Source organism: Chrysemys picta, chromosome 9 (assembly GCF_011386835.1).
Source record: "Chrysemys picta bellii isolate R12L10 chromosome 9, ASM1138683v2, whole genome shotgun sequence".
Taxonomy (NCBI): Eukaryota; Metazoa; Chordata; order Testudines; family Emydidae; genus Chrysemys; species Chrysemys picta.
In genome coordinates, this window is record NC_088799.1 from 43,556,029 (window position 1) to 43,569,550 (window position 13,522).

At 44.5% G+C, this 13,522-nt stretch overlaps 1 protein-coding gene across 1 annotated transcript; it reads right to left on the reverse strand.

Moving 5' to 3' along the window:
- Nucleotides 1-9,876: 9,876 nt before the first annotated feature.
- LOC101943877 (G-protein coupled receptor 35-like) lies at nucleotides 9,877-11,083 on the reverse strand. The gene has a single exon (XM_008165929.4). The coding sequence runs from the start codon at nucleotides 11,081-11,083 to the stop codon at nucleotides 10,157-10,159; it is 927 nt and encodes a 308-aa protein (XP_008164151.2). The 3' UTR covers nucleotides 9,877-10,156.
- Between the last annotated feature and the right edge of the window lie 2,439 nt (nucleotides 11,084-13,522).

Consider the following 13,522-nt stretch of genomic DNA (forward strand, 5'->3'; position numbering starts at 1 on the left):
TTTAGTTTCCTAAGCCCACCATTTAGGTGCCACTGACATTTTCAAAACCACTGTTCAATTACCATCTAACCTTGTAGGGGCCTAAATCCCGTAGACATCTAAGTTTCTGCCACAAAGCTGCCTCAGCCCTGACACCAATGAACAGCTAACATGCTGCTTGGAGGCCTTGAAGCAGGATGTTCAAACTAGGCAGGGGAACATGCTGTCTTGTCAGCAGGGCCCAATCCTGTAGATGTGCTCTGAGCGCGCTTGAGCCTGGATACCTGGCAGACCCTTCAGGAGGGGGGCCAGTGATTCAGACTACCAATAGGTGTGTGGGCAGGCGGGGGTGGAGGGCAACACAGCAATCACACAAAACAACAGCTGGGGGCACAGGGAAATGCAGGTTGAGTGTGAGAGAGGTAATGAGCATTACCAGGAGGCAGAGACTGAGAGAGACAATTTCAGCTGCTAGGGCATGGGTTACTGAAGAGGCTGACCTGGCGTAGGTGCCTAACTCCAGATGAGCATCTGTGGCTGAGGATCCTGAGTGGCAAGAGATGCGTATCCCTGGCTTGTCAGGCAGGTGCACCATGTCAGCCGCTTAGCCCCTCTTCCTGTCCCTTTCCTCAGCATTTCACTCCTGGCTGGCTTTTAGGCAGCTCCATGCTCAGCTTGCTTGCTTCTAAGGATCCCTTTCTTAGGTGCCTAGCTCTGCTGCCCAGACATTGTCTGGACAGCCTGAACACCTAGCTTGGGGCTGAGGATTGCACTAGGCAGTAGGCCACCTAGGGGTTATGTGTTGCAATGCTGAGAGGAGCAATGCCTTAATTCCTTTGAGGATCTGGCCCTTAATACTTCCTGCATCATACAGCTGTGACTGGAGAACCCCAGCCTGCACAAAAATGGAATGGAGAAGTTCGTTGTGGTGGCCCTAGCACAGAGAAGCGATGTCCTCTGGCCCTTCCCGGGGATTACACAATCTGTGTGGGTGTTTCAGACCAACAGTGGGATAGTGCAGAGGGCAGGTCATAGAGAAGAAGAGTGATGGAGTGATCCAGAGAGAATTAGTCATTTAGATTGCAGTCAAGCCAACTGTATTGCTACAGTATTTATGTGATACCAGCACTCCAAAGCCAGTGCTTTCTATCATGGCCTATACAAATTAAGGACCAAATCTCCTTACAGTTTTCATTCATTTCCCGGGTAAAACTCCTAGCTACAATCAATGGGTTTGATTCTCAGTTACGCGGAGGCTCCGTTACAGTATTCCGGCAGTGTAAAGGGCCTTAATACTAATGCAAATGTAATTTGGGGCCCACTTGGAGCCCCTTTACACTGCCAGAGTGGTACAAAGGGGCCTTAGTGTAAATGAGACTCAGGCTCAAGTATTTTTCTACTTAGGTGTCTGGGGAAAGCGGAGACGAGCAGGTAATTATCTGTACCCCAATAAATCATTAAAAAAACCCCCAGAAAAAATGCAACAATCTGCACTGTGTTAGCCAGATCCTTGGTATGATCCAATAAATCTCTCTGCCTTTCATATACACACTGCTCATAGTGGTGGTGGTGTGAAATTTGGAATAGCCCCCTCTTCAGAAAAATAGACTGAGAGCAGACAACAAACAATTGCCTTGAGGAAACAGGAGAGAAACTATGTAGTGCAGTTCCCACCCCGGCGAGGGGGTAGGGTCTCAGAGCCTGAACTCTAGCCTGAGTGGGAATATCTACACTCCTATTTTTAGCCCTGCAGCCCAAGCCCTGCAAGCCCAAGGTAATTGACCTGGGTTCTGAGACTTGGCGTGGTGGGTCTTCTATTGCACTTAAGACATAACCTAAGATCACTACAATTATCCATTGGAAGTCAGTAAGAACTTAATTTTGCCTGGGCAGATGTTGAGTAAAGACATTGGGATGTGGGCCTAAGTGTTCAAGGACCAGCTTCTGCCACCCGTACTCACATCAAGGGGTACCTGACTCGGGGAATACTTCTCTTCAGTGGGAATATGCGTGGAGTAAAGGACTACTCAGTGTGAGGGGGGCACAATCTCGCCCTATCTGCGTACACTTGCTAAGGGGTGGATTGTACAACCTTCGCACACTGTGCTGAGCATTTTCATTAAGTGGCATTCCTCAGCTAAGTGCTCACTGATGAATAATAGTGATGCTTACTCAACCTAGCCCCTACGTGACTTGGTAAAGAAAAGCAAACTTCAGTAAACATTACTATAAATGGTGGATGAAACTGAATTTAAAAAAAGAGAAAAAATTACAGAAAAAGAACTTGAATGCTAACAGAAAATAATCTCTCTTGTGATTTGAACCTTCCATAACAAGGAACATGACATAGGAGAAATTCCAGTCTGAGAATTAGAATAGTTTATCGTTGTCTTTAAAATTATTATCTTAATTGCTCTGCCAGCTAGCTATGCTAGCTCATATCGGACTCAATTTGTGGTCCATTAGAGAGTATTTACAGTAATTTAGGGAAAGAAAGATATCTGCCTTCCGTGTATTAGTCTCTACACATTACTTTAAAGTTAACAGCTGTTAAGCATTAATAATTAAGCCACCTGACCACATCAGTTAGAGCAAAGCAATTTTTAGTGGCCAAGATTTAGGGCTGGACCCAACATGCACCGAAGTCAGTCCAGAGATTCCCCTTGGCTTCAGAACCATTGTTGGACCAGGCATTGCATAAGACTAATACATCAGTTTGTCGTCAACATTTACAATCCCAAATCTCAACTGTTAATGCGATTCCTAAAATTAGCATTTTTAGTATTTTAGGATGGGATTTTCAAAAGAGCCAAAGGAATTCAGGTGTCTTACTTCCACTGGAAGACAATCAGTTTTGTGTGCCTAACTCCCTTTGGCTCTTTTGAAAATCCCAGACTGCATTATTATTGTTCATTATTTTCACTAGAGTAGCACTGAGAAATCACAACCCCATAATGTTATGCACTGACTAGCCCCTCAATGAAAAGAGGACCCCTGTCCCCAGTGAACTAACAATCTCCGCCTCCATTTCTCCATCTATAAAATAGGGGTAGTCACCCTTAATCATCTCATTGGGTGTTGCAAGTTTAAACTAATTTATGGTTTTAAAATGCTTTAAAATCCCAATTCAGAAGATGCTATAGAGGTGCAAAGTATCACATACTTATGATCAATAATGAGAATGATGTGTTTTGTCTCTCAGTACAAAACAGCAAATATAACCTAAAACAGAGTGATTCAGTGCATGGGAGAACAAGTGCACAGAAGGTAACAAAAGTTAGAGTAAAAGTAGGTTGAGACAAGACCCTCAGAAAGACAGCGCATTTGAAAAAGTGCCATCAACGATACATTCACTAGTGAAAATTGCATAAGAATGATGACGAAAGAATTAAAAGTTACCTGCTTCTTTGTAGCTCACTGTACAATTAATTAACTCCACAAGAAAAGCTTTGGTTCAGCACAGATTAGCTTATCTGAATGCTATGGAGTACATTTAATAGACTCAGATTCTGTTCCACTTGATGCTGCTTATTGTTCAGGGCACAAGCCCAATGATTCTTTCATCACCAGTTCCGAAGTAAAAAGGCACAATGCCCAAATCTCCTCTTGTTCCTCCAGACCAACTGGTATGTTTCATCATGAAGCTTCCTTTTTAGTGACAGATGTTTCTCTGGTGCCTCCTACTGATTCCATTATATCAGTTCAACCCTCTACAGTATGGTTTTCCCCCAGCAAGGAACTGATACTGAATATTCACAATCATCAACTCAAAGGGAAGTTTACTAATTTGTGGAAGGAAAACTATAATGTTTTGCTGCAGCAGCAGCAAGTCCTACACTGACAGCAGTGGAAAACAAAACCTTTTATTTAGCCACAGAACAAGCAGGAAGTCAGCAAGCAGTTCAATGCCTACTAACATTCCTGAGCTGGATTATTATTGGCTGGGTACTTCAGAAACCCAGAAGCAAGGGCAGCAGAACGAGGTTGCACACGGGGGAAGCAATGTCCTGTTTATCCCTGGTCCGGCTGTTGTCAGTAAGGGTGTCTGTGATGGGGCGCACAACTCACCACTATTCTGGTGCCTCCTCCTGGCTGCTCTGGGGATTAGCTCATCAGATCGACGCTCATTCCCACTGTTGCATGCTGCCACTCCGTCTCTCTCTGGTCTGCAGCCCCTCTTTCATTCCAGGAACCGCTACGCCTTCTTCAGGACCTTCCAGCCAGGTCACTCAGTGTTCCCCCCCTTCCAGGGTATATCAAAGTCTTTCCTTCAGCAGTCCTAGGCAGGCTTCCCATTCACTGGCTCAGGTGCCACTCCTCCAGTGGCTGGTAGGGGAACCCAGGCCCACCCTTTACTCCGGGGTCCAGTTCAAGGATTCTCAACCCAGCAGTTCTGGGCTTCTGCCCTCACTGCTCCTTCCCTGGACTGCTTTTTACAGCTTCTGGCTTCCCTCCTCCCTCTTCCCAGGGAGTGACTTCAGCATATACGTCTCTGCAGCCTCCAAAGACGCCTCCCTCTTCCCAGGGAGTGTCTGCCCTTTCCAAGCAGCAGCACCGGTCTGTTGCCAGCTTCCTGGTTTTATTCTGTCTATTCCTGCACTGCTGAAACTGAAATCAATTCCCTGGCTCTTCCTCCAGGTGCAGCCTATGGAATTAATAGGCCTACCTGGCCACTTTAACCCCTTCCAGTCCTATGTGGGGTGGACACTCCTTCACAGTGTCAATTATGATAGTGCTACTTTTCCTCTGATAAATGGACTGAAACTACCAACTCTTTCCATATAAGACAATGAAAAGCCAACAGATGGTATGTTATGGTCACTACCCACTTGAGGTGGTGTTGAGCCAATGACACGAAGGTGAAGGCTATGTCTCAATTACATCTGAGCTATCCAGTTCCCCATACAGCTTTTTAAAATGTTCCCAAGTATTTGTTTATATTTTTGGGGTGCTCATCTGAAGGGGGAGGGATAGCTCAGTGGTTTGAGCATTAGCCTGCTAAACCCAGCATTAGAAGCTCAATCCTTGAGGGGGCCATTTGGGGGGGAGGGAACTGTCAGGGATAGTACTTGGTCCTGCTAGTGAAGGGGGTGGACTTGATGACCTTTCAAGGTCCCTTCCAGTTCTATGAGCTAGGTATATCTCCATATATTAATATTAGGATTTTATTTTAGGTTCTCTGTCTCGGCAAGTTGGGCAGATCCAACCAAGGAATCATAATTACTCACAAGTTTTGTAATTGCATTCACAAATCAGTGACACATGCCCACATTTGCACACCTACAGCTTTAACAGTCAGATCCTTAGCTGGCGTAAACGAGTATCACACCAGTAAAGTTAAGAGAACTTTGCTGAAGACTTGGCCTTAAAAGTGTAAGGTTCTGATCAATTCCTGGAAGGACTCTCATTGACTTCAATGGGCATTGGCTTGGGCCCAAATATTTTAGGAGTGTAAATGAACTGAAAGATTTTTAGCCCCTGTATCAATTGCTCTTTACACTTTCAAAATGTGAGTCATCACGTTGTTGGCATTTATTTATTTATGTGGATTTATACCTCCAGTCTATGTAACTGACACCTTATTACTGCCACCTTTCTCTTGCTTGTTGTATCTTGGCTTAAATTCAATTGTCAGAGTTTTGGGTCAGGACTGTGACTTCCTCTGCAGTTGTTCAGCACCCAGTGCAATTGGGGACTGTGTGCACTTCTGTAATTAATAAATAATAATTGTCAACAGTAATAATTATAGTTATTAATTGTTATTATTAAGTTCCAACAGGTATTGACCATTATTCATGGCTTGGATCCATACAATCACTTCATCACCAGTAAATCTGGTATGTCTGAATTGCACAATTTGATATAACATAAAACGAACTCCTCAGATTTATCTGGTATGTTTCAGTTTAAAACTTCCTCTTTGGTGTCATGTTTCTCTGGTGCCCTCTACTGAGTCTATTACATCAGTGCAATCTTTTGCATTATGTTTTGGTTCCACTCTGCATTTCACCAAGGAAGGAAGCTATGAACTTTGGTTACGGCCAAAGTGCACAGAACACAAGTCAGGAAGATTGCTGTAAAGATGGCTTGTAACTCACCCTTGCAGTCCCCAGGGTGGGATTAATGCAGGGGATTTAGGGGCTGCAGCCCAGGGCCTCGGACTAAGGGGACCCTGCAGGCCCATAGCGGCCCGCTGCTTCTTTTCATCCGGCCCGCGTCAAGTCTCTGCGCCGCTGGCCGGACATTGGTCCCCAAGCCTCCGCATGCCTCCCCACCTCTGCAGGGCTGGAGGCGTGAGTGCCGGGTCGCCAGCATGCCCCTGTGGCCCCTAGGCGAGGGGTGTTCAGGGAATCTCTGCGTGCTACCCCCACCCTCAGCTCTGGCTCCACAGCTCCCATTGGCCAGGAACCGCGGCCAATGGGAGCTGTGGGGGTGGGCATGGGCAGCGGGCACTGCACAGAGCGGCCTGGCCCCTCCGTCTAGGGGCTGGACATGCTGGCCACCTCAGGGAGAAAAGCAGCGCAGAGCCAGGGCAGGCAGGGATCCAACCTTAGCCCCGCTGCACCGCCAACCAGGAGCTGCCTGAGGTACGCGCCTCCCAGCTATAGTTGCACCCTGCGCCCCAGGACCCTTCCCCAGCCCAGAGCCCCCTCCTGAATCTCCCCCCCAGATCCTGCACCCTGAACCTCCTGCCGCACCCCGACCCCCTGTCCCATCCCTGGCCCCACCCCTCCAGCTGGAGCTGCAGCCCCTCCCACACACCAATCACCTGGCCCAGTCCTGAGCCCACTCCCGCACTCCAAATCCCCAGGGGCCCCACAAAAATCTAATAGCCCTGGGCCCACGGGAGAGTTAATCTGGCCCTGGCAGTCCTGTGATCTTAGTGCTTCTCTGTGCAGTGCTGGACCCTCTGTGACATATTAGAGCAGCCTTGCTGGTCGCTCTAATGTACTCTGGGCTGCTGCAACCACAGAGTACCAAAAAACAGCCAAAGGCCAGGGTGGCATTAAGTTGGCCACATCCCTTTTCTCTGTCCTCTCTTCCTTTTCTCTTCTGTGCTAGGGATGGGAAATGACACAAGTCCTATGCTGACTATGTCATTGGCAGATCAATCTGACAATTAATTAGCCAGTTAAACCATCATTTTGGCCAGATTATGCCAGTGGTGTGGTGCAAATAAACTGCACCAGGCTGAAAATTCTGGCCCTAGATGTAGCATATTCAGAGTTCAAAGGTAGAGGAAAAGTTTTGTAATTAGTACAAATACATTTTAAACTGAGGCAACAGGAGGTTAAGTGATTTGTCTAATGTTACATAGGAAGCTTGTACCAGGACTGAGAACATAACTCTGATCTTATGCCCAGGCCCAGTGTCATGCAGGTACTTGGTAGCAGAGAGGAGAACAGAATTCTGATCTCTCAATCCTTGAGCCCAGAAAGTTTGTATTAGGGCTGGGAAGAGAACCTTGCTCTGCCACGGGGTGCACCACTCACTGCTTGTGTGGCACCTCCTCTTGATCATTCTGGGGATTGTATGCCATCACACCGTCTCTGCAGCTCCTCTCTCATCCCAGGAATTGTAACATCCTCCTCGTGGCTCAGCCCTCTGGCTAGGTCACTCAGCATTTCTCCCCTTTCGGGGTACAGTCCTTCAAATCCTCTCTCACTCCCATAGTGACTCAGGCAGTCTCCCCGTTCATTGCTCTGCAAGTGCCACTTCCCCAGTGGCAGGTAGGGGAACCTGGGCCCATCTACTATCCTGGGATTCCTGTCCAGGGACCTTCAACCCAGCAGTTCAGGGCTTTCCTCTCCCAGCCCTCACTGCTCCTTCCCTGGACTGCTTCCTAGAACTCCTGATTCCCCTGGGTATACCAGGTCCACACCCTCTTCCCAGGGAGTGACTGCCCTTTCCCAACAGCAACCCTTGTCTGTTTCCAACTTCCTGGCTTTATAGGCCCCGTCTATTCCTGCACAGCTGAACCTACCCTGCTCCCTGGCTCCCCTCCAGGTGCAGCCTGTGGAGTTAATAGGACTACCTGGCCACCTTAGCCCCTTCCAGTTCTGTGTGGGGTGGACACCACATCACATCACATGCTCTTGTTCCTATGTTACCACTGATATAGGGTCAGAGAGAAAACATTTTGCAGAACCGTAGCTATTAATGTTTAAATATTCAAATATTTGTGTTTTTCCTCCAAGCATAACCTGAAATGAAAAATTTCTGATATTCAAATTTTTAAAACTACAATAATCTAATAATCTGATAAATATGTTAATAAATGTTTATAACCTTAGCTCTTAAGTCCATTTTTTTTTTGTCCCTCAGACTATCTCATGACAAAGCTGACTGAGGCCAGAGTAGATGTGAAATTTAAATTCTTCTCTGTAGAGGTTCTTGAACAGCAGATGATTTTGCCTTACTTGGTGAGACTACTGACCAACAGCAGCAAATGCTGGAAGAGCATTGAAAAATGGTAGAATATATAGGACTTCAGATCAATGCTGATGAAGTCAAAGCGACGCATGTGTCCTACAAAAGGGAACGAATGACCTGATGCTGCTGCATGTAGATGACAATGACACTGAATGGGTGAGTAGTTCTATCTATCTGGGTGGTTGATTGACAGTAGGATGTTCTATAGCTGAAGAAGTTGCACGTCAGATGAGTCTTGCAAAAATGGCATTTCAGCTTCTTCAATAGCCCCTGTTTGGGTGGCATGATGTCCGTGTGATAACTATGATAACTATGATGAGAGTGTTAAACAGAGCAGAAATATGGCTGTTAAAAACAGCTGAGGAAGGGAAACTAAACAGTTTTCAGTGTCAAAAGTTATGGCTTATTCTTAACACCTGTTAGAAATGAGGAGATATTTAGATCTCAAATTTCATTGCACCGCGATCCCCTTCTGACCACAAAAATTACCATACGACCCCAGGACGGGGGAACAAAGCCTGAGCCCGCCCAGGCGGAGGAGCCAAATCCAAAGCCCAAGGTTTTCAGCTCCAGGTGGGGCGGTAGGGATCGGGGGGGGGGAGGCTTCGGCCCCGGTCAGTGGGGCTCAGGCTTTGGCCCCGGGCAGTGGAGTTCAGGCTTCAGCCCCAGGCCCCAGAAAGTCTAACACCAGCCCTGGTGACCCACAGTTTGAGAACCACTGACAGGTGATCTCGGCAAGTTGCAGTTGTACACCAGTTGAGACCAGGATGACTGCAATGGTGGTGTCATGTCCAACATACACAAGAAGGGTATTGCTTTACAGAAGGTTTATAGAGCTGAGTTAGAAGGAAGAAGAGCATGAGTCTGACCATGAGGTTGGAAGATGAAATTTTCTGTGATTTAAGAAGCCTAAATCCTCCCATACTGACTCTTGTGAGAGAAAGAAGACTTGCAAGGGACTGCTCAAGATGGAAGTCCATTCGATACACCACTATGGTTACATCATAGCCATGTGAATCTGTTCCTGATGCTGCTTGTTTAAGCTCAGTGTCAACGCGGTTTTCCTACAGGCACAAGAGCTCAGATCAGAGGTGGATAAACTTTTTGGCTTGAGGGCCACATCGGGGAATAGAAATTGTATGGCAGGCCATGAATGCTCACCACAAATTTGGGGTTGGGGTGCGGGAGGGGGTGTGGGCTTTGGGATGGGGCTGGGGATGAGGAGTTTTGGGTGTAGGAAGGTGCTCTGGGCTGGGACTGAGGGGTTCGGAGTGGGATCAGGGCTGGGGCAGGGGTGCAGGTTCCGGCTGGAGGTGCGGGTACATAATGCTTGCTAGTACTCCTTTCTCCCATATCTATAGCATTAATGATCTCCGAATTTCTCTCAAAACTTCAACAAAAGAAAATGTATCTGTATTCTTCTCTCAACTTAATACAATCCCATTAAATGAAACTGACAGAAGGAAGCTGAATTCTTTTTATTTATATTCATGACAGAAAGATAGCAAATAGAAGATGTCAACCTGGAAAAGTTCATGCATCAATGTTTGCACTACAGTATAGTCAGAGCAGTTTGTTTAATGCTGTGTATATACAGGAAGCCATGTTAAAATTAACAACAGCGTAGTATATGGTGATTTTATCTTCAGAGATGAAACATAGCTGTGAATATACCACGTGTGATAAGCCTATTGCTTCTCTTGTTACTTCTGGCTTTGGTGTTGCAACATTTTTATACCAGCATTTAGAATATCCTCAACTGAGAGGTGTGGGTTTCATTTGTCTTAGAGAGATGAGATTTGGGCTTACAAAAGGAAGAAGCTTCTTGAAATTCCTTGGCCACAAAATAGTAGCAAATGGCATCCATGCAGCAGTTAGAATTTGCTATACATGCAGCCACATTAATAAAGATTCTAATTTTCTGGATTGCAAGGCAGTTAACTCCATTTTTTTCCATCACAAACCTAGCAAGCATCCCAATTTGGACAGGTGAAAAGCATAGTATAAATACAATCATATTTGCAGAAACAATATAGATAGCTTTCTCTATTAGCTTATTTTCGTGTGGATTTGTGATCATCCTTTTTTTAAGACTCCTGATGATGTGCATGGAACAAAAGCTCAGTATTATTAGTGGAATTAAAAAAAAGAAGATCAAGAAAAATAGAACACTGGTTGATGGTTTTGTGGAAACCTTTTGCAAACACAAAGTTTCCTCTCTCCTTTGTTTTATGTTCAGACCAATTATCGTTGATACCCAAAGAAGCCCACAGATAAGAGCTGCCTTCCATGGTGACCTTAAACTCTTTGCCTTCAGAGGATACTTTATGGCAATGTATCGATCGACTGAGATGACAGTGATAATGTAGATGCTCATGGACATATTTATTAAATATATAGACTGTACAGTTAAGCACAGCGTGTCACGATGCCAGTCGTTCCAGAAGAAATACATTTGGAAAGGCAAGCTGCAGACTACAGAACAGTCTGTAATGACCAAGTTGATCATGTACACTCTGGTTTCTGTCCATTTTTTCAGTTTGCAGCAGAACACCCACAAGGCAAGGACATTAAATGTGGCTCCAAAAGGGAAAATTGTGGCATAAATAATGACTTGAATGAGTCGAACATTGTAACTCAGACTGTTGTTGCAGTTTGTTGAGTTTGTCATTACGATGCACCGCTGCTACAGAACGAGGTTTCGGAGACCTGAAATATAACAACACATGATTCTGTTCATTAAAAACAAAAGCTCATCTCCTATTTGACCCACTGCACCCCCTCTGCCAACTAGCCTGATAAACATTCCCTACAAGTTTTCCCCTCCCAATAAGACAGCAATGGCATCCCTCCATTTCCCTGGTCTCTCAACAGCCCCATGACTCTGAATCAGAGTGCATAAAAATCAATGATTAAAAAAGTTGGATTATTTTTAAAAATATTTTTAAGTTTAAATTGTATGTTTTCTTTTTTAAAATAAACCTATTTAAAATTAAATGTAAAATTATGGGAATTTATGCTAAGGCCTACATTTAGTATAATTTTATACTATACTATAGTAAATTTAAATTAAATTAAAAAATGATTCAAGTAGCACACGTTTGCTGCTGAAGTTTTAAAGAAAATGAAAGCATGAATTGGTGGATTAAGCCCCTGGACCAGGGTATGCTGAAATGCTAAATCAGCTTTTGACAGTAATAGCCTCTTCTGCAGGTGCCGAGAGAATAATTTTCTTCATTTTAGTTTATTCAACTAGTTCAGTTCATTGCCTAGTTCATTCAAAGTTGAGAAAGTGATTGGGAGTTGAAAAAAGCAGGAAAGCTTGTTTTCCTCCTCTAATCTATGAATAAAAATGAGGCATGAGAGGATGAGATCTACTAATTTTGAAACCTTGAAGGATGTGGTGACCAGAAACAATCCATTCAAAATTCACTGACTGCAGATAATTCTTCCTATGTTTAATAAATCAGTGAGTTTTAAATGCAAAACATGTTTGGGCAAACAATTTTTTTCTTATATCTCCAGCACACTTAACGTAGTTTTATGTAACTAGTAAAAATAAATTTTAAATGCTGTTTTTGTTCAATTTTAATTGATTTCCAATTTGCTCCCAAATGTAGCTTGACACAAATCACAAATAAAAAGTTGATCATCTAGTCAATAAGAAATGAATCATTCACCATTTTAAAACATAAAAAATGTAATAATAAAACTCAGAATTATGCTAAACTATATCATTGCTTAAATAAATGTGTATAAATATAGTGTTTTCGCCTGTTTAGCAAAACAAAGTACCAAATTATATTAACAATGAGAATCAAGCTTTCTTTAGGAGAGTAATGAAGTACAAATGCAAAACAAGATTAAAAATTTATTATTTAAATCAATGTTTTCTGTTTGCTGACTTAAATCATGTTTAAAATCAGTGAGCTAAATCATTGATTTTAATCAAGCCATCCTGCTCCTAATACCTTGGATACTGGCAGAACTCTATTCTGAATTTTGCATATGGTCCCTCTCTTTCATTGAAATTTTGCTTTTGTGCTTTTCTGGAGGAGGTCCCCTAATGCTTACCTTATCATGCAAAGCAAGTGTTTTTAGAGCTATTTGTCTGATAACATCATGATGTTTACTGTAGATCTGCAGTCACATAATGCTGTAGAACCTCACTGATTTGCATTAAATAATACTAGACCCATTGCAAATTAACAAGTAATGAATGTTGAGGGGAGGAAGTCAGTACATGTGATATGGTTCCCCCTAATTCCCGAAATGGTGACTTTACTCTTAAAGCAGAGCATCTGAGGTGTGTGGTGTCTCTCCCCCCCCGCTGGAGTCATTGCAGAGAAGAGGAAGGCATCCGAAGAAGTGGGCAATAGCCCATGAAAGCTTATGCTCTAATAAATTTGTTAGTCTCTAAGGTGCCACAAGTACTCCTGTTCTTTTTGCGGATACAGACTAACACTGCTGCTACTCTGAAAGCAATGAGAGTTGTTTACACTGCAAAGAAAAACACACTGTGCAAAGTTCTAGCACCTGGGCTCCAGCCTGGGCCTGGAAGTCTACATAGCACTGAAACAGTCCAAGCCCTGTGAGCCCGAGTTGGCTGGCATGGGCAGCTGCAGATTTTTCTTTGCTGTGTAGACATACTCGGAGTGGCTTCAGAATACACCATTTAGTGCAAACATGACAGGCCTTAACCCTGCTAATTTCCTCTTTAACAAGTGGTTATTAGTGAAGCCAACACTTTCTGTGGGTCTCTGGGGCTGGGCTAAATGCTGATGGTCTGGAGGGGTCTAATAGGCATAACTGCTATGCTGATATTGGAGAGTAAGATGACCAAGAGAAGGCAGATTTATCTGTACTAGATGCTACCACCACCACCCTCCTGGGTGGTAGCTTGCCCCAGAGACTGGCTAGGGCAACGGGCAATGCCGAGTAGCCCAGACATGAACAGTTGGAAGTGGGACAGCAGCTGTCAGATATTTTTGAGTAGGACCAGGCCATGTCCTAGGGGACAGCAGTTTCCCATTGCTCTGGGGTTACTCCCATTCAGTATACTGGGCACTGGAAACCTGCAAGTGGGCCTGGTGTGACTGGGAGCTCTGGC